The sequence below is a fragment of the Stegostoma tigrinum genome, chromosome 4 (genome assembly GCF_030684315.1).
Source record: "Stegostoma tigrinum isolate sSteTig4 chromosome 4, sSteTig4.hap1, whole genome shotgun sequence".
Taxonomy (NCBI): Eukaryota; Metazoa; Chordata; class Chondrichthyes; order Orectolobiformes; family Stegostomatidae; genus Stegostoma; species Stegostoma tigrinum.
Genome location: NC_081357.1, coordinates 119,440,662 through 119,459,195, shown reverse-complemented (window position 1 = coordinate 119,459,195; position 18,534 = coordinate 119,440,662). Strand labels below are relative to the sequence as shown.

Below are 18,534 nucleotides of genomic sequence, written 5' to 3'. Positions count from 1 at the left end.
ATATTTGATTATAACTAAAAACAAAGCTGATAATTTACAATTGTTTGTTGATAGAATCTATTAACTCATCAGTCTCTAATAACTCATTAAGTACAAAAACCTGTTCAATGATTTGTGTGAAACTGTTTAAAAAAAATCAGGTAAATTGGGGAATTTTGTGAAAATATTGTGCTTTTATAAAATCTTTAACTTTTATGAACACTCTGGGAACAGAGGGCCTTGAATTCCAATGCACTAACCCAGTGAGGTGCAACAATTACAAAGTTGACCAAATGCCTTGAAAAATTCACTTAGATTGCTGTGAAGCAAAGCTATGAGAAAGACAGCCCATAGGATAATGAATACACCAAGATGATATATTTCTCCTTCAGAGAAATTAAGGCAATTTACATCCATATGTCACAATATTACGCCCATTAACGAAAACATGAATGTGTCTTGCTGCTTTCTTCATAAGCCAAGTTTAAAAAAAACATGCAATTATAAAGCTAATCATTTGCTTTTGTGGTAAATAAAACAACTTTAGTTTTAATTAAACTAACCCTTTTTAGGGCATGTTAATTGAAACTGCAGTTTCTAGTGTTGTAATTAGGTGGGTTCTTGACTCAGTAGTAAGAGCATGGAATGCCCTGCCTGCAACAGTAGTAGGTTCACCAACTTTGGGGGCATTTAAGTGGTCACTGGATAAACATATGGATGATAATGGAATAGTTGATCAGATGGGCTTTAGATGGTTGCACCGGCCTGTGGAACCATCAAGGGGTGAAGGGCCTGTACTGCGCTGTAATGTTCTATGTCTTTACTTGTTCTTGTGATTGCTTCAATACAGCAAAATCAACTTACCAAAAGCTGATCCTCTATCATAGGGGTTCATCTGCCATTTGCTAAAAACTAGAAGAGAAAAGAGAAAACAACATGCACAAAGAAATTTTCTCAAATTTACATTATTCAAGTTTCAAAATACTGACGGTATGCTGTACTTCTAGCTAACAGGATCACAAATTCCAGATATCTTTAAAATATATACTCTATGGAATTTGCTTATAAATATCTGAACTTTCAAGACTGCCATTGATCAACTCACAAAATTCATTTTTACCTTCCTTACTTCCATCTGTCAGTAAACCACACTATAACACAAATGTATTAAGAGGACTTTCTTTTTAAAGTCGGAACATGAGCACATGATATACTTTCTTCTCAAAGATTAAATATATACAATATCAACAAGCAAAATTACCATTTTTACACTAAAATAGGACTATTTACAAGCACTATATCAAAATATTTTAGGAAAGGCCAAGTCACAGTTATTCTTTAAAGGCAGCAAAAATATCAAATGTCGTATTGATTTTTGATTTAAAATTATTTGCAAGTCAGAATACTATGCATTACAAGAATACATTTTCTGGGAGTCAAAAGAAAAGAAGCAAAATGGAACATCATCACCTGCATGTCAAAACTATCTTAGCATCATTACCTGCACCACCAGTCTTGACAGATGTTTTTCCCCCTTTTTTGCCTTCTTCATGGTCCTTCAGCGTTTCATATACAATCTGTATAACTGGTATGCTAAATGCCTAAAAACAAGTTTTGTTAGAGAATTAAATACTGTACTCCAGTAAAGCAACTATAATAGTACCTCACAATTAATTTGGCAAATAACTGTTGTGAACTATGTGAAATTTAGAATTCAAATATGCTGAAAACTGTTCATTTTACCAAAATGGAATCTAATCTGCTTTCACTGTGTTTTGGACACAATATTTTCAAAAAAATTGAAATTATTCTGTACTCACTCCGGTCTTGCCACTGCCAGTTTCTGCTGCCTGTAAGTTAGAAATTAGAAGTGAGCACCTAAATTGAATGATATGTCATTCTCTATTCTTCAGAATTGTACATAATTAACCAAATATAAACTAGTACAACACAATCAACTGTAACAAAGATTAAGGTGTGAAGACTTAAACACTGCAGTCTACCCACCATTAGCACATCTCCACCACCCAGAATCAAAGGTATAGATTCAGCTTGAATATCTGTTGGAAGACTAAAAGAAAGTTGTTACATTAGGAAGAAAGGTAACTGCAATCTACATTCTACATACTACATAATTAAGTTATGACCAAACAACTTTTAAAAATCCAGCATATGTTGTTGTAACATGAAAATAATTGCTCTGATTTAGCCTGAAGGGCAAACAGATGAATCTAGAGCAGGAGTGGTCAATCGGCACCCAGGGCCTGGTCTCTTATGCAAGAAGATAATTTCCAATCACGTGTTTTGAATTCTAATCCATTAACCTTTGATTTCTTTGCCTAACAGAAATCAACATGCACCTTAAAAATATTCAATGGTCCCACCTTCACCGCCTTGAGACAGAAAGTTCCAAGATTGTCAAAATGTTCAAATTCTTATTTCCATGCAAAAACGTGACCTCCATTTTGAAAATAGTGCCACGAGTTATGTAACATCCTGCAAAATGCCTTCTGGAAATCCAAGTGTAGAATATCTACAGGTTTATCAACAGTGCATGTTACACTCTCAAAAGAACTGCAATAAGTTGGTTAAACATGATTTACCTTTCAGAAAACCATGATGAATTTTCTCGTTCACCTTTACATTTTCTAAGTGCCCACCTGCATCCTCTCTAATAATTAATGCTAACACTTGCCCCACAATAGGCGTCAAGCGAGCTGGCCTATAGTTTCCTGTTTCCAACATTGGAATAGTCCAGCATCAGGAATTGCAAGTAATTTTGTTTAGTTCTAAAAGAAGAAATAGTTTGCTGAACAAAACGGAACTGGAAAATTAGTGGCACAAATGTAAGATGTGGGAGGAAAAAGAAATGAACAGACATATGAGAAACAGCAAAGGATTTCCAGATTAATGGAGGAGGGAAAATTTTAGAGTAAGAGAGAAAGCTAGCTGATTGTTTATTATAAAGGGGAATTGAATGTAAAAGTAGGAGAGTACTGTGTACATAGTAGGTCTGTTTACTTAAGTGAGAATTTAAATGTACTGGCAGCATTTCAGAGGTTTACTGCTCTAAGAACTCAAATGGCAGGTTGGTTTATGTGGAAATGTTGTACAGGCTAGTATTGAACCCATTGGAGTTTGGGAGATTTGACCGAGTATCATGACAAGGTGGGTCTGGAAAGGATGTTTCCACTAGTGAGAAAACCTGGAACTAGGAGTCATGGATTTAAAACAAAAGTCATCTATTTAAGACATAGATAAGGAAAATCTTTCTCTCTCTCTCTCTCTCTCCCCCCTTCCCTCCCCCCCCCAATAGAAGGTTGAGTGTGTCCTGAAACTCTCTTGCAAAAGGTGGCGGAAACAAAGACTTTGAATATTTTAAAGGTCGAGATAGACAGATTCTCAAATAAAAGAAAGGGGAGGGTGGGGCAGAAAAAAAGATTCACATCAGTTTGTTGAAAGATAGAATAGGCACAAAAAGACCTTCGACTCCTACCTTATTTGTTTGTGAAATGTAATTGGAATGTTTGTAACTTAGAGAGGAAAGGGAAGGGGGACACTATGCTGTAAAATAGCATTGATTGTTACAAAATCTAAAAATTTATTCACTATACAGGAAGTAGACTTCCTAGGCTGATGCCAGTTTTCTTCTGAATCAGTGATTGTGGATGCAATAATTATCACTGGTGAAACAGACCCTACGTGTTTCACATAAGATTACAACAGAAGATAGGCATTTGATTCTCAAAGGCAGGAATTTTAGAAGGGAAATGTTCTCTTTTACAGCAATTATTTTTATGCATGCCTAACTGCAATTAGATAGGTGTAAGCCAGAAACCAATACTAAAATGCATACATTATTGCTGGACAACTGATCGCAAGACAAAAATAGAAATTTCTTGAGAAACTCAGCAGGTCTGGAAGCATCTTTGGAGACAAACAAACAGAGTTAACGTTTTAGTATGGAAACTCATCACTAAATTTCTGTTTTTCTTTCAGACTGCTAGTATCTGCAGTTCTTTGTTTTATTTAACTGATGGCAAGAACTTCTGTTAAATAAAAATCAGTTCAGTAACTGACCAATCCATGAGCTCCATAACTATGTTTCTCTTCAATAATCCATTCTGTGGTTATGGTCTAACGATTTTCTAAACCTAAGCAAATTTTATTCACATCTGGCTTCATTAGTTACGGTACTCAGGTTTGAACAAACTGAGAAATCATACTTACAGCCAGTCCATCTGCTCTACTGCCTCTGCAATTTCTGGCATAACACCCATCTCTTTGGAAAAAAAAAGACATTTCTTTAGCAAACATTAAAAGGGAATAAAAACTGACAATTAGCATTGAATAACTTATGACTGTTTTGATTGAAGTTTTCATGTTTAAGAAATATAACATCTAAGTCAATGAAATTGTTAGACAAACAATCACCACATTGCATAATGTTGAAATCAAATGTAATCCTTTCCACCCCACCGAGTTCCATCTTAGGAGTCTGACCCCCTGTGTACATCTGTCAACATTGGAAAAGACAATTCTATTTGTTTTGTCTATTTGTTTTGTGTCACCTTCATGTAGGCATGTAGATTTTTTGCGAATACAGGATGGTAGCTAAATGAAACACTGGAACAGAATCAAGCACAGAAGGATGCTTCCACCTCTGTGTGTCTCCAAGAAATTTTATGTTCCATTCATATGAAAGAAAAACCTATTATGACTGCTCAAATCACATTTACAGTCAGAGTTCTACTGCATGGAACTTTTGGTCTTTCCCCCGCTGTTATTAGACTTCAGGATAGACCTCTCAAATTTCAAGTCTTGTTTTTTGCACGTCTTGTTTGCAGCAGGAGTTTTGATTGCTCGCTCTGCTCATCCTATGATCTTTGTTCCATGATCTGCATGCACGGCATACAAAAAAAACTCTTTTCACTCTTCTTAGGTACATGACAATAATAAAACAAATCAAATTTCATCTGCATCAATCAGATATTATAAATTAATCTAAAACTATTTGGCTCATATCCCTTGAAACACTTCCTAGTCACATACCATTCCAGGCACCTTTTAAATATTGTAATCATACCCATCTCCTCTAGCAGCTTATTCTAAACAATATCACCCTCTGCTTGAAAAGGTATTCCCTTTAGGCCCCTTTTAAATCTTTTCCCTCTCCCTTTAAACCAATGCCAACTAGTTTTGGCCCTCTTTACCTTGGGCAAAAGACCTTGGCCGTTCATCCTATTCATACCCCATAAGATTTTATAAACTTCTGGAAGGTCAACCCCTTAACCTCCAACACTTTAGGCAGAAAGATCCCCAACCTATACAGCCTCCCTCTGTAGCTCAAGTCCTCCAATCTTGGCAACATCCTTATAAGTCTTTTCTGAACCCTTTCAACTTTAATAACATCTTTACTGTAGCAGGAAGGCCAGAACTGAACGAAATATTCTAGAAGCGGCCCGACGAGTGTCCTGCGCAGCCACGACACGGCATCCCAACACAATAACCAGCTGCGTTTATAAAGCATCTTTAAGATCGACAAACGTCCTGTGGCGAGGCCAAAATTGAGCCAAACAAAAGACGGATCTTTAGAATTTTGGCATTATCAGTTGTAGAACGAGTAAAGGTGAATGAAGTCAAGGATGGCAATGATTAAAATTCGCTGCAAATGCACGTCATGGAGACCAGAGCTTTGGAATGAGATCGAATTTACAAACGGTGCAGGGAGAAACCGGCCAGGGCCCAGCCAAGGATCGGAGAATGCAGGGGATTGTCAGTGCCACGTCCATTCAAGATGAATCGTGCGTTTTCAGACGAAAGGAAACCTAGAAATCCTCTAAGATTGGGGGCCGCGTCGATGAGCGACGAAACCGTTTAGCTCACTAACTTGAGGCGGGAATTATTGTCATTTGGTTGTAAACCCCGGTGTGGGCTGTAAGCCTGAGGCTTGGGTTAACTCTCACTTTTGGGCCCGGCTTCAGCTGGAGCCATCGACCGGAACTGGGACGGTCCGATTCTAACCACCACGTAACACCAGCCAGAAAGAGAGAGAGAGAGAGAGAGAGGTGCAAGGAACGGGAACATTTTAAAAACAGACAGAAAACGACAGCGACCGGAGAAAAGCGAGGAGACAACACACCTGAAAACGCCGCCATCTTTGCGCCGCTAACGGAACCCGCGCGAGGTCGGAACACAGCTCCCTCACGTGGAGATCATATACTGAGGGACAGACAGCCTTCAACGTCCAAATAATCAGTTCCACTGGTCAGAAAGAAGCAAAGTAAAGGCCTCGAATTCTCAGCTGACTTCTGCCTGGCTTCTCTTCTATTTTTTTCCCCTTTAAGCGAAAAAAAACCCCCCGGACCTGTTGTAGTGACGGACCCTCGCCCCCTCGCCCCCTGTAGTTTCCGGTGGTGTCACAGGGTGAAGGTTCCCCTGGCCGTTTCCGCTGGTGACGATGGCGCTGGAAGAGGAGAATGTTCTGTACGACCTGCTGGTTCATGGCGAGTGGCTGCAGGAGAGTGAAGCGCAGGTGAAGGGGAGGGGGGGGTGGGGGAGGAAGGAGAAGAAATACACAGGAAAAAGAAAGAGAGAAGGGTGGGGGTGACAGCCCGGACTGAGGGAAGGATGCTGACAGCACAGGATAGAGTTTTTGAAGATAGCTCACTGGACCTGAAGCATTAACTCTGCTTGTTTTCTGCACATAAGTGCTGCCAGACCTGCTGAGTGTTTCCGGCAGTTTCTGTTTCGAAAATATGTAATAATGTTCCTCTGGTTTAGCCATCGCCTGACCTGGACCATTTTTGTAGCGCTGCCCAGCCCTGCTAACACCTGCTCACCATTCTTGGGCCACCCCTCGTATTGCAAAGATAACTTCTGTTCCTGATGAAGAGCCACCGGACTCAAAGTGCTTTCCCTCCATGGATGCTGTTGGACCTACTGAGTTTCTCTAGCCATTTCTGTCTACGTTGCAGATCTCCAGCATTCATAGTTCTTTGTTTTATCAAAGATACATTCTGCTTTATTTTAGTACAACTCCACCCTTACCACCCACGCCCAGCAATAACACAATTTGCTGGAGGAACTCAGCATGACTGGAGAGAAAACAGTGTTAACGTTTCAAGTTCGTAATGATCTCTTCAGATGACTTGTGCATCTATGAAGAGAAAGCAGCTTTGATTATCCACTGTCTCATATTCACTGAAGAACATGTAAATACCTTTATTGAAGTGACACACAAAGTATTCTGCTTTCTTTCCACAAATGCTGCCAGACCTGGTGAGTTTCACCAGCAACCTCTGTTTGTTTCAGATCTCCAGCATACGTAGTTCTTTGTTTTATAAAATATATCTTTGTTTTGTTTCCTTAACACACCTCCACTGAATTATGGTGTGAAAAGAAGTGCAAAGTAAACTGGGCAAGGCTCTGGAGTGTTGTAATGGAATGGAGAGATAAATGTAAGGCAAGTGGAGATCAAACATGTATAATGCAGTCAGTTTCTGAAGTTATTTATTTCAATATTGTGAACTCAAGGCTGTGAGGTACCTGTGTAGAAAGTAAGGTGTTGTTCCTTGAGCTTGTGTTGTGCTTCATTGGATCATTGCAGCAGGCCCAGGACAGAAATGTTAGCATGAGAGAAATTGGTTTATTAAAATGGCAAGCAAGTGGGAGGTGGCTCGGTGAAAACTGGCATCATCAGAATAGATGTGATAGATTTAGAGAAACTGGGTGAATGGAATGGGATCCTGCAGGGAGCAGGGTGTGACAAGGTACTTTGAAGTTAACTGAGCCTCAGTAGGTTTGTGATTGATATTGGTGACGATTGAAAACAGTGAAACCAAGAAAGGGAAGCTTCTAAGATGGACCAGGTGAAGCTAAGAGAAGGATGGAAATTCAAAGCAAAACAGATTGGAAAAAATGATCACAGATGACAGCAGGTTACAGCAGTGAAGGCATCATCGATATATTGGAGTTACAATTGTGTGTGGGTCTCCAGTAGGCCTGGAATAAGGAATGTGTCACCTACCCTCCAAAGAGGCGGGCCTGGATGTGACCCATGTGGATACCCATCTCCACTCTTCAGATTTGAAGATATGAGAGGAGTTAAATGAGAGTTGTTCAAAATGTGAACATGCATCTACCAGGCAAATGAGAATGCTGGAGTGTGGCCTGTGCAGGCTTCTCTCTTTCAAAGAAAAAAATAGTCTTCAGACTATGGCAAATGGATCTGGAGAGTGATTGCACGTTGCTACTGAGAAGGTGGCTAGGACAAGGAAATTGGAAATCATGGAACTGATGTAAAGCATCTTAAGAATCATTAATTCATCCACAACACTTCATTGTCTGCTTAGGTACTTTCCAAAGCATCAAAGTTTCAGTATTGAACTCGCTAACTTTAGAAACTAATTATAGTATTGGTGCTCCATTTTTCTTGCATTCCCTCTTCCCTTGCTTCTCTCTCACACATGCGCACACATACTGGCACTCTTTTATCGTTTTTCTCTTCTTTAGTTTGCTCTTAGTGGATCCATAAATCCCTTTCACTTCTCAACTTACGCACATTTTACATCTCTCTTTCCTCTTCACCACCATCACCCCTTTTGGTTTTGCACTGGGTCTCTGCCTCTATCAAAAAATAAAACTCATCCCAACACCTTTTAGCTCTGAAGAAGAGTCACACCCAACTCAAAATGTTGACTCTCTTTCTCTGTCCACAAATGCTGCCAGACCTGCTGAGTTTCTCCAGCATTCTGTGTTTGTTTCAGATTCCCAGCATCTGGCGTATTTTCCTTTTGTAATAAATGCAAAGAGCTTATGCTCTTTGGTCACTAAAATTGAGACCATCTAATCAGCTACCTCTGTGTTTCCCTATCCCACCACCCAAAACTACCTTTACAGCTCCCTGTTGTAGCCCTGAGCTTGCAGCTTTTGCTCCTTTAAGTCTTAACTCAGCTTTCATCACTCTGCCCTCGGTAAAGAAACCCTTACCCTCATCATACTTTACAAACCATTGTCCCATCTCCAACGTTCCTTTTCACGTCGAAGAATTTGACATTGATGTCATCTCTCAAAACCATGTTTGAATTCCCTCCAATCCATTTTCCATGCCTGCTACAATACTGAAATGATTCTGACCAAAATCACAAATGACTGGATCAAGGTATACAATAAGATCCTCATACATCAATGATATTCTTGATCTTTGTCAATGAATTCAACTTAGTTGTACAGCACACAATTTTGAAATTTGCACATAACATGGAACTTGGAATTATAGTGAATTGCGAGTAGTTTAACGATTGACTGAGGAAGTTAGGCTGATGGAGTGTGTGGACAGTTATTAGATGCAGTTGAACAGAGATGGTCTCCTTAGAGAAGATTATGTTGCAAGGAGACTTTACAAAGATGTTCTTAGTCATGGGAGGCTTGAAGCCTTAGATTGTCCAGACAACTTGCCATTAACAAGAGAGTGGGTTTAAAGTGAATGGCAAAAGAATCGAGGTATTCCAAGGGAAAACAATTTTATGGAGTGAATGATTCTAAACATACAGCTTGAAAGGCTGGTGGAAGCAGTTTCGTGTTTATCAATTTCTTTTTAATTTTAAATGTCAAAAAGCAAAAGGGAGGTTACTAGGTGAGGCAGGAACTAGCTGAAATGATTTTGCAGAAAGGTGGCATAAATTCTTTAGGTGGAGGAACCTCTGTCTGTGCTGTAATTTTTTTTTATTCCTTTTTTTCATCGAGTACAAAGCTGAACAATCCCCTCTGAATCTTTCTTGATCAGTGTGCAGCCTTTGTCATGGGTGATCACAATACACTGCTCCAGTACCTCCCCGCTGTCATCTAGTTGGTTCCAAAAGATGCCACTAGCCTCGGAATCTCTTTCTGCTCCTGGGCTGTTAATGTTGATGTTTCACAAGGATCCATCTTTTTCTTCCCCTTCTGTTCCACATCTGTATGTTGAAGATCAATATCATTATCTGAAAACATAATTCATTGAGTTCACATTTGAACACTACTAGACTGCTTAGCCAACATCCAGTACTGAAGGCTCTTGAGGTGCAGTGGTAGCGTCCCTACTACTGAGCCAGAAGGCCCAGATTCAAGTCCCACCTCCTAAAGAGAGTTGTAATAACTTGACTGTGCAGGTTCATCAAAAAAATTGTAAAACATCCAGTACTAAGCTCTGAACCAGGAGGCTCAGGTTGAAGTCCCACCTGCTCCAGAGGAATGTAGCGACATTTTGAATAGGTTGATGAGCGGGGGGAAAAAAATCTAGAACTGACTTTAAGGTGTTGCAGTAGATTTGTAGCTCAGTTTGTGGGTGTTGGGGATGGTTGGCTTGCCGAGCTGGTTTGTTGTTCCGCAGACATTTTGTTACCCTGCTGGGTAACGTCATCAGCCAGAAGAGACACCAGCACTTCGTCGGAGGCTGCACTGATGATGTTACCCAGCATGGTAATGAAACATCTGTGGAACAACAAACCAGCTTGGCGAGCCAACCAGCCTCGTTAGTACTGACTCTGTTAATTTACTGAGAGGCATGGTTGAGTTGGCGGCAGTTTGCATTTTAAAACAAAAAAGCCCAATACTGACTGAACAATAGATTCCTCCAATTGGATATTAAAAAGACTAAAGCCATTGACTTCAGATTTGACTCCAGAATCCACTCCCTCAATACTACTGACTGTGCAGCTCCCCTTGACCTGCTTAAAAACCCATTCCCTGGACCAAGATTTGGGCTATCTCATGTAATGTTACTTTTTCATGGTTCAGGCTCTAATTTTCTTGAGAAGTGCCTTGGAAGGTTTTATTACCTTAAATATGCATTCTAAATTAAGTTGCTGCTGTGATGGGAGAAATCCTGTTATGTGAGTTGAACTAATGGAAGTTGGTGTTGGTGAGGGAGCCTGTTAAGAAAGTATATGTGTTTGGTAGAGCTGATTGGTGGAGGGAGCGCTGGGGAGATCCTGGTGGCAGAGGTGATGGAAACGGTTCAGGGTTGTAGCTTCTAACCTCACGGGAATGCTGCATTGCCAAAATCAGTGCGTGCATAACTGAAACTGATACTGGGAAATTTTGTTTTGCTGGTTAGAAGCTCTATCAACTGTCAAATCAATACGGTTCTTGAGCGTTGAGATCAAGAAGCATGGATTTATTAAGCCTACAGTACATGCAATGGTAAAGCTTAAAAGATCGCATTCTATTTGCACCTTGCTATGGCTAGGCTAGGGAAACAAATGTGTTGTCACTCTGAATTCTTCTTTATCTACAAATTTGAATACTCATTATAACTTGCCAGTTTTGATACATTGCCATTTAGTTGGGCTGAAAGAAATAATTAATTTTTGTATTACGTGATTAAATACGTGTTAAATTCTCTTAATCAAGGTGTATTTTAATTGAACTTTCCCTTATCCATTACTTCAATAAATTGGTTTACATGCATGAGTAGATTTTTAGTTGGATGAATGGGATTGGTGTAATTTACTTATTCTGTAACCTCATGTAAAGCCTCATTTCTGTCACATGTAATTATAGTTCCATCAAGTGAAGTTTTTTTTGAAATGATGCCTAATTGGTACTGAATTATATATTATCTCCTGATTCTGCAGCACTGCAAAGAAAAGGGCTGATTTTTTTTGCAATATGTTTCACTTTTACAGCATTTGCTATTTTACCTGGAGCAAGCATCGATGATTGCGGAATCTTGAAACTGAGAATCAGTATAAGTTGAAACATCTTTAATTCAGCCTCTCATTACACAGCCAAAAAATTCATCCTGAAACTGACCATTGTTGTAGGACAAACTTTTGTTCAAGGATTTGGCCCCTATTTAAACTTAACTACTTAAATTTTAAAAAGTTGAATTATAATTGTGATGAAATTGGATTTGCATTTCAAAATAGAAGCAGAGGGCTTGATTTAGTTGTGTGCAGGTTATGTAAAACGTTAGATAGTCATTCTGGAACAGTGCCCTACATGTATCAGTTCCAAGAAGACACGACTGCCATCAAATCCCTGATGCACCCAAGAGAGTGTTAATTAAGGAGATGCTTATCCTTTTCAGTTTATGACAGGAAGGATAAATGCTGTAAAATTGTTAGCTGCGTTTTTAGTTCAGTTCAGAAGGAAACAAGAGTTTAGTTCAAAAGGGAAAAGGGTTTTTCTTAGCAGGAGCTTGCAGTTCAGGGTAACAAACCACCACCAGCAAATGTGTTTTCTAATCTGAGGAGCTTCCAAATCAGGATGGTTTGAGATAGATGAAGCCTTCAAATTGTTAGCCCAAATTTTTCTCCATTCTGTTAGGATGGTGAAAGGTTCATGACATGGGATTTGAAAAGCAATTCTAAAATTGTCTCTCTAATTTAGGAAAAATAAACTGGAAAACAAGCTAAGTCAAGATTTTGAAAAGTTTTGTTAAGGCTGATATTTTCCTGGGATTGAGTCTTGGAATGTGTTGTGTTGAGAAACAGATTAAAAGGTTGTTTTGATGTTTTCTTTTACAATCTTTCCAACTGTATTTTTGTTTGCATTTCTTTGTATAATAAACTTGTATCCTGTTATCAAACAAGCTTGTGTGAGTACATTTGAGTGACTGATAATCATAGAAACCAGCTGAAAAATTAAATATGCTCAATTAAGTTTAATTTTGGGATCTGACTTGTCTATATTAGCATTATCTGGTATCATAGCACAAGATAAAGATAATACCATCATAGTAGAAAATCCATAGACTTTGACAGTCTGATCAATCTTTTCTTTACGTTATAAATGTATGGAAGTGGCAAACAAAGCCTGAGTATGCCATTCAGTGTCATGAGACTGTCGCTTAATGAAGGCATAGCTGGTCTGTATTTTAATTTTAATCCGTGTTCTTTGAATTGTTCTTTGCCTTGATCATGTTGGTAGTGGGGGATTCAGTGATGATAATAGCATTGAATGTCTGGATGCACAAGATAGGACTTGATGGTTTTGGCAGTAGTGTATTACCGTGGATAGATAGAAATATGTAGCTAGTGGTTTGGACAAGAATCGGTCCTAGGCTCTCCATTATTAACCATGTGTTATTACTTGAAGGAATGGGCAGAGTGTAATGTATCCAGATTTTCTGATACGATAAAAATAGGTGGGAAGCATTGATGTGATGAGGATACAAGGCATCAGCAAGGGGATATAGATATGAGTGAGTGGACAAGAACTTGATATGAGGACTTGAATGGATGAAAAGGAGAGGTCTTGGTAGGAAGAATCAAAAGGCAATCTATTATTTAAACAGTGCTGCGTTGAGTAATCTGGGTGCTTCTGTGCATGGAACATGAAAGGTTAACATGCAGACTCTGCAAGTAAGATGATAAATGGAATTTTACCCTTTATTGTCAAAAGTTTAGGAGTTGGGAACCCTTGTTACACCTGTACGGGGTGATGTTGAAGCCACACCTGTTGTACTGTGTACAGTTATGTCCCCCTTTTTAAGAATGGATGTATTTTGCATTGGGAGCAGTTCTAACAGATTGACTGACTGACTGACTGACTGGGCTGATTCCTGGATGTAGGGATTTGCTTATCAAGAATGGCTTAACATGATAGGCCTTTATTCATTGAATTTAGAAGAATGAGAAGTGATGTTATTGAGATCTTTATATCTGAGATTTCATGCAGTCTTGGCAGGGTACATGTTGAGATACTTCTACTAGTGGGGAAACACAACTGAAGGGACATTGATATACAATAAAGGTACATTCATTGAAAAGTGAAATGCAAAGGAATCTCTCGGCGCAGTGAGAGTCAGATGCAGGTAAATTTTTAAAAGTATGAGTAGTTGCCAGAGGATTTGAGGCAGCGGGGAGATCTTATGAAATAGTGGAGCAGGTTGGAGTGGCTGAATAGCGCACTCCTTTTAAATTTTATGGCCAGTTCCTAGCACGTGTGGGGCAAATGTCACTTGTTAACACAAGCCTGGATATTGTCAAGTCTTGCTGCATTTGGACATGGACTGCTTCAGTATTTGAAGAATTGCAAATAATGCTGAACATTGTGCAATCGTCACCAAAGGCCTCTACTTCTGTCTTTTTATGATGGAGAGGGTAGGTCATTGTTAAAGCATCTGAAGATGGTTGCACAGAGGACGCTGCCCTGAGGAAATCCTGCAGACTTGTGTTGGAGCTGAAATGACTGAGGTTCGAGGGCATAATCTCAGAATAGTGGATCACACTTTTAAGATACAGGTTAGGAGGAATTTCTTCTCTGAGGGTAGTGAATCTGTGGAATTCTTTACCACAAGACCGTTCAAACTGGTACATTAGGTATGTTCAAGGCTGAGAGACAAGTTTTTACTCAATTAGGGAATCGGGGAGAAAGCAGGAAAGTGGAATTGAAGATTATCAGATCAGCCATGATTTCTTTGAATGGTCCCATGTCTGACGGTCTTATGGACCTGCAACAACCATAACCATATTCCTTTTGTGTTGGGTATGATTTCAACAAGATTAGGGGTTTACCTGGATTCCCTCTGGCTTTCCTTTTGCTTGGGTTCCTTGACGCTGCACTCTGGCTTGATGTCAGGAGCAGCCACTCACTTAACCGCTAGACTTCCATTGCATTGTCCATGTTTTGAATCAAACTTGTAACAAGGTCAGGAGCTGAGTAGCCCTGATGAAACTCAAACTAAGCATCAGTGAACAATTTATTGCGCAGTAAATGCTGCTAAAGGCATTGTTGATCACCCTTCCCATCACTTTACTGATGATTTGAAAGAAAATTGGTGGGGCAGAAAGGTCCATGTTGGATGTGTCTTGCTTTTTGTGAACCGGACTTAACTGAGCAATTTTGCTCATTGTTGTGTAGATACCAGTGTTGTATCTGTACTGGACCAGCTTCATGAGGAGTATGGCAGCCTTTGGAGCACAAATCTTAGTACTATAGTCAGTGTTATCAGGGCCCATAGTGTTGCAATATTCAGTGCCTCCAACTGTTTCTTGACATCGTGTAGTGTGCTAAATTAGCTAAAAACTGGCATTTGAAACACTGGGGACCTCTGGAGAATGTTGAGTTGGGCCATCGGCTCAGCGCTTCTGGTTACAGAGTGTTGCGAATATAGCCTTGACTTTTGCACTGATGTGCTTGGTTCCCCTATCATTGAGGATGGAGATATTTACGGAGCCTCCTCTTTCTGTGAGTTGTGTAATTGCCCACTGTGATTCACAACTGGATGTGGTAAGACTAGACTTTAGATCCAATTTGTTGGTTGTGGAATTGGTTAGTTCTGTTTATAACTTGGCTGCTTATGTGTTTTGGTATGCAAGTTGTCCTGTTGTGTAGCTTATAGGTTGGCATCTCATTTTAGGTCTGCCTGGTGCTGCCCCTGGTAAGCTGTTTGTACTTTTCATTAAGTCAGAGTTGATCCCCTGTTTTGATGGTAGTTATAGAGTGGTGCATTTGCTGGGCCATGAGGTTGTAGATTGTATAGGACTGTGATTCTGCTGCTAATGGTCCATAGTGCAACATGACTGCCCAGCCTTGAGTTGCTAGATAGAATTCAAATCAACCTCACTTAGCATGGTGGTAGAGCCATGCAAGGTTAAGGTGAGACTTTGTTCTCACAGTGTATGTGTGATCACTCTTAGAGGCATTGTTTTGCACAGGCACATTAGTGAGTGTGAGGTGAAGTATGTTTTCCCTTTAACTGGTTTCGTCATCATCTGCTGCAGTCTCAAGCTAACAGTTATATCCTTTATGACTGAACTAGCTCAATCATTCATGGTACTACTGAGGCACTCCTGGTGGAGGACGTTGAAGACCCCACTCAGAATATATGTTACGTTCTTGCTGCCTTCAGTGCTTCCACTAAGTGGTGTTCAACCTGGAGGAGTATTGACTCAATGGTTGAGTATTAGCAGTTTGCAGTAACCAATAAGAAGTTTCTTTGCCTGTGTTTGACCTGATGCCAAGTTATTGCGCAGCTTCTGGAGTCCACATTGAGAACTCCGAGGGCAATTCCCACTGACTGTATACCATTGTACTGCAAACTGTAATCGGTTTGCCCTGCTGGTGTGACAGAACGTTTCCGGTAATTGTTGTGATATTGTCTGGTATTTTCAGAAGTCATGACAGGGTTTTGTTGTAAGTAGAACGGAAAGTAAAAATGCAGAGATTTGTCACAACTGCATACGGAGGTGATATTATGTAAAGATGTTATATTCTGAGAGGGCAGGGCAGAGTGTGGGAGGATGTTTTCCCCTCACAAACAAATTTAATACTGACTGCATTTATTTGAGAATAAGGCACTCAACATCCATTATGGAAATGAGGAGGAATTTATTCTCTGAGAATCATTAATGTCAATAATTCCCCACTGGATAGTTGTACAGGCGTAGATATCAAATTTGTTTAAAGTGAAGTTAGACATATTTTGACCCTGAGGTGGGGATGGAATGAGATCGATTGGAAGTGGTGAGTTGAGGTGTACTGGGTTAAGTATGGGAGGGAGCAAGGTGTGTGTGGTGGTGAGCTAGGCTGAGGTAGGGCTGAAGAAGGCAGGCGGGATGGATGTATGTCATTGTGGCTGTCTTGGGTTGTATACGGCATGTGATTTTTGGTGAGGCCAGCTTAGGCCTCTTTTGGGAGCAAGGGATCCTTTGTGCTGTGAGCAAATTTTGGGTTTGACTCAGATTGTTCTGCATTTCTTGGGTTTTCATTGTAGTTTCTGGTCAAGCTGGTGTGGGGTTGGAGGAGAACTTGCAGGTATCAATGCTTTCAAGCCTCTAGATGGTACAGGTTGCACATTTGGAAGGTACTATCGAAGGAGCCTGGATGAGTTTTTGTAATGCATTCTGGTCAATATATGGTAGATACTGCAGCCATGTTATTTTGGTGGTTGTTGGGGTGCTAGACATGTTGGTTGCTTTGTCCTGCATGATGTTCAACTTTGTGCCTTGTTGGAGCTGCACTCTACGGGGCAAGTGAAGAATATCTCATTGTGTTTCTGACTTGTGCCTTGTCGAGCAGGCATTGTGAATCAGGTGAATTACATGCCACAGAATTCTCAGGGTCTGACTTGTTCTACTATATTGTTGGTACAGTTGGTCAATGATCAGGTCAGTGGTAACCACCTGAATGTTGATGGAGAGATTCAGCGCTCGTAAGGAAGATGGTGTGCTTCTCTCTTGTTGGAAATGGTCATTGCCTGCACTTGTGTAGCCTGATTGCTACATTGTCTTGTCAGCCTAAGCTTGAATGTTTTCTTGTATGTGTTACAGACTGCTTCCAAACTGAGGAATTGAGATGAGTCATGATTTGTGAAGCAAAGAACATACGACAGTTATTATTTGCATCTCCCCTTTTGACATTATGAACATCCTTAACGAATTAGCTGAAGATTGTCTAAGACAACCCTAAGGAACTGTAGTGATGTTTGTGACATAGTGGGTTTTTTAAGTTTGTTATTTTTTTTGTAAAGAGTATTATTGAAAATGTAACGCATTACACCATGACTTGCAGTTTAACGTCTTGTTTTATCTTGTTGCAGCCCAAGGGCCACCAACAATGCGGATCCATTCTTGTAAAGACCATTTCTGGTCAGTAGTGTGAGCAACTGAACACATAGTGAACATCTCGGAATAAAATTCCAACACAATCTGCATTATTAAAGTAGAAATAAATATACATGAGGCTTATTCCTCATATAAAATCACTGCTATGTGAACAACTTGGCTGTTCAGGCAAAATAAGGAATATCATCTCACTATTGTTTTCCCTGAACAGTTTGTTATACAATCTGTTTGTGATTGAGTTGAGTTTGTGACATTGGAAAATTTCTAGCATCATACACAATCAACCACATCTTTATACTAGATGTCTCAATCATGAAGCTAAATTTCTGTCACTCTCTTTCAGGGTTATATTTTAAATTTAAAGATTATTTTGTGTTCTGAAATCTGAATCAGCATCAATTTTTATAAAGTATCTGTATTTTTAAATGTGTTATTGTATTATTAAATGTATTTTTAAATGTGTTTTCTTAGACAGCGTGTAGTGTCTTTGTTCAGTTGTGTATACGGTGAAGGTGGTTAGATTAGTTAAAAAGTATCAAAGTTTGTACATTACCTTTGCAAATTAAAGCTTAATTAGTTATTTTGAATATTATCTTGCTATATTTACAATATTAACGCTGAATAAATGCAATCATCATTGTCCATTTCTCAACAATTTTCTTTGTTTTCAGGTCCCCTTAAATTTGTGGTTCAGTATGTCAGATATAGGTAATTGCAATTGAAATTTTCTTTTCATATTATTGTTGGAATTGTAGGGAGGAGTGTTTCAAATAGTTTGAAATTATCGTCCATTTATTATTTATACTGTTGTGAATTAATTTTAATTCGGATATTTAATGAGTTTCTTTCATTTTAACATTCACTATGAGTTGCACTTTTTAGTGTTAGTGGAATCAGTTTATTTCTCCATTTTGAAATCTTTCAGCGACAGTGCATATTGTCAGTTCATTGTGTTCTTGGTGAATCTGTGTGAATGTAAAGTTTAATTGGTACAATAGCG

The 18,534-nt window shown here is 39.4% G+C and overlaps 2 protein-coding genes across 2 annotated transcripts in view; one reads left to right on the top strand and one right to left on the bottom strand.

Moving 5' to 3' along the window:
• ddx1 (DEAD (Asp-Glu-Ala-Asp) box helicase 1) overlaps window positions 1-6,377 on the bottom strand; it is a 41,522-nt gene extending 35,145 nt beyond the window's left edge. Inside the window, exons 1-6 of the mRNA XM_048530417.2 lie at window positions 6,122-6,377; window positions 4,210-4,261; window positions 1,987-2,050; window positions 1,800-1,829; window positions 1,481-1,580; window positions 844-891 (exon numbers count right to left, since the gene is read on the bottom strand). Coding sequence (XP_048386374.1) covers window positions 844-891; window positions 1,481-1,580; window positions 1,800-1,829; window positions 1,987-2,050; window positions 4,210-4,261; window positions 6,122-6,137 — 310 coding nt within the window. The 5' untranslated portion in view covers window positions 6,138-6,377. The remainder of the gene's footprint in view (window positions 1-843; window positions 892-1,480; window positions 1,581-1,799; window positions 1,830-1,986; window positions 2,051-4,209; window positions 4,262-6,121) is intronic.
• nbas (NBAS subunit of NRZ tethering complex) overlaps window positions 6,191-18,534 on the top strand; it is a 238,312-nt gene continuing 225,968 nt past the window's right edge. The window contains exons 1-3 of the mRNA XM_048530416.2: window positions 6,191-6,514; window positions 17,510-17,558; window positions 18,206-18,242. Of these exons, the coding sequence (XP_048386373.1) occupies window positions 6,440-6,514; window positions 17,510-17,558; window positions 18,206-18,242 (161 nt within the window). The 5' untranslated portion in view covers window positions 6,191-6,439. The remainder of the gene's footprint in view (window positions 6,515-17,509; window positions 17,559-18,205; window positions 18,243-18,534) is intronic.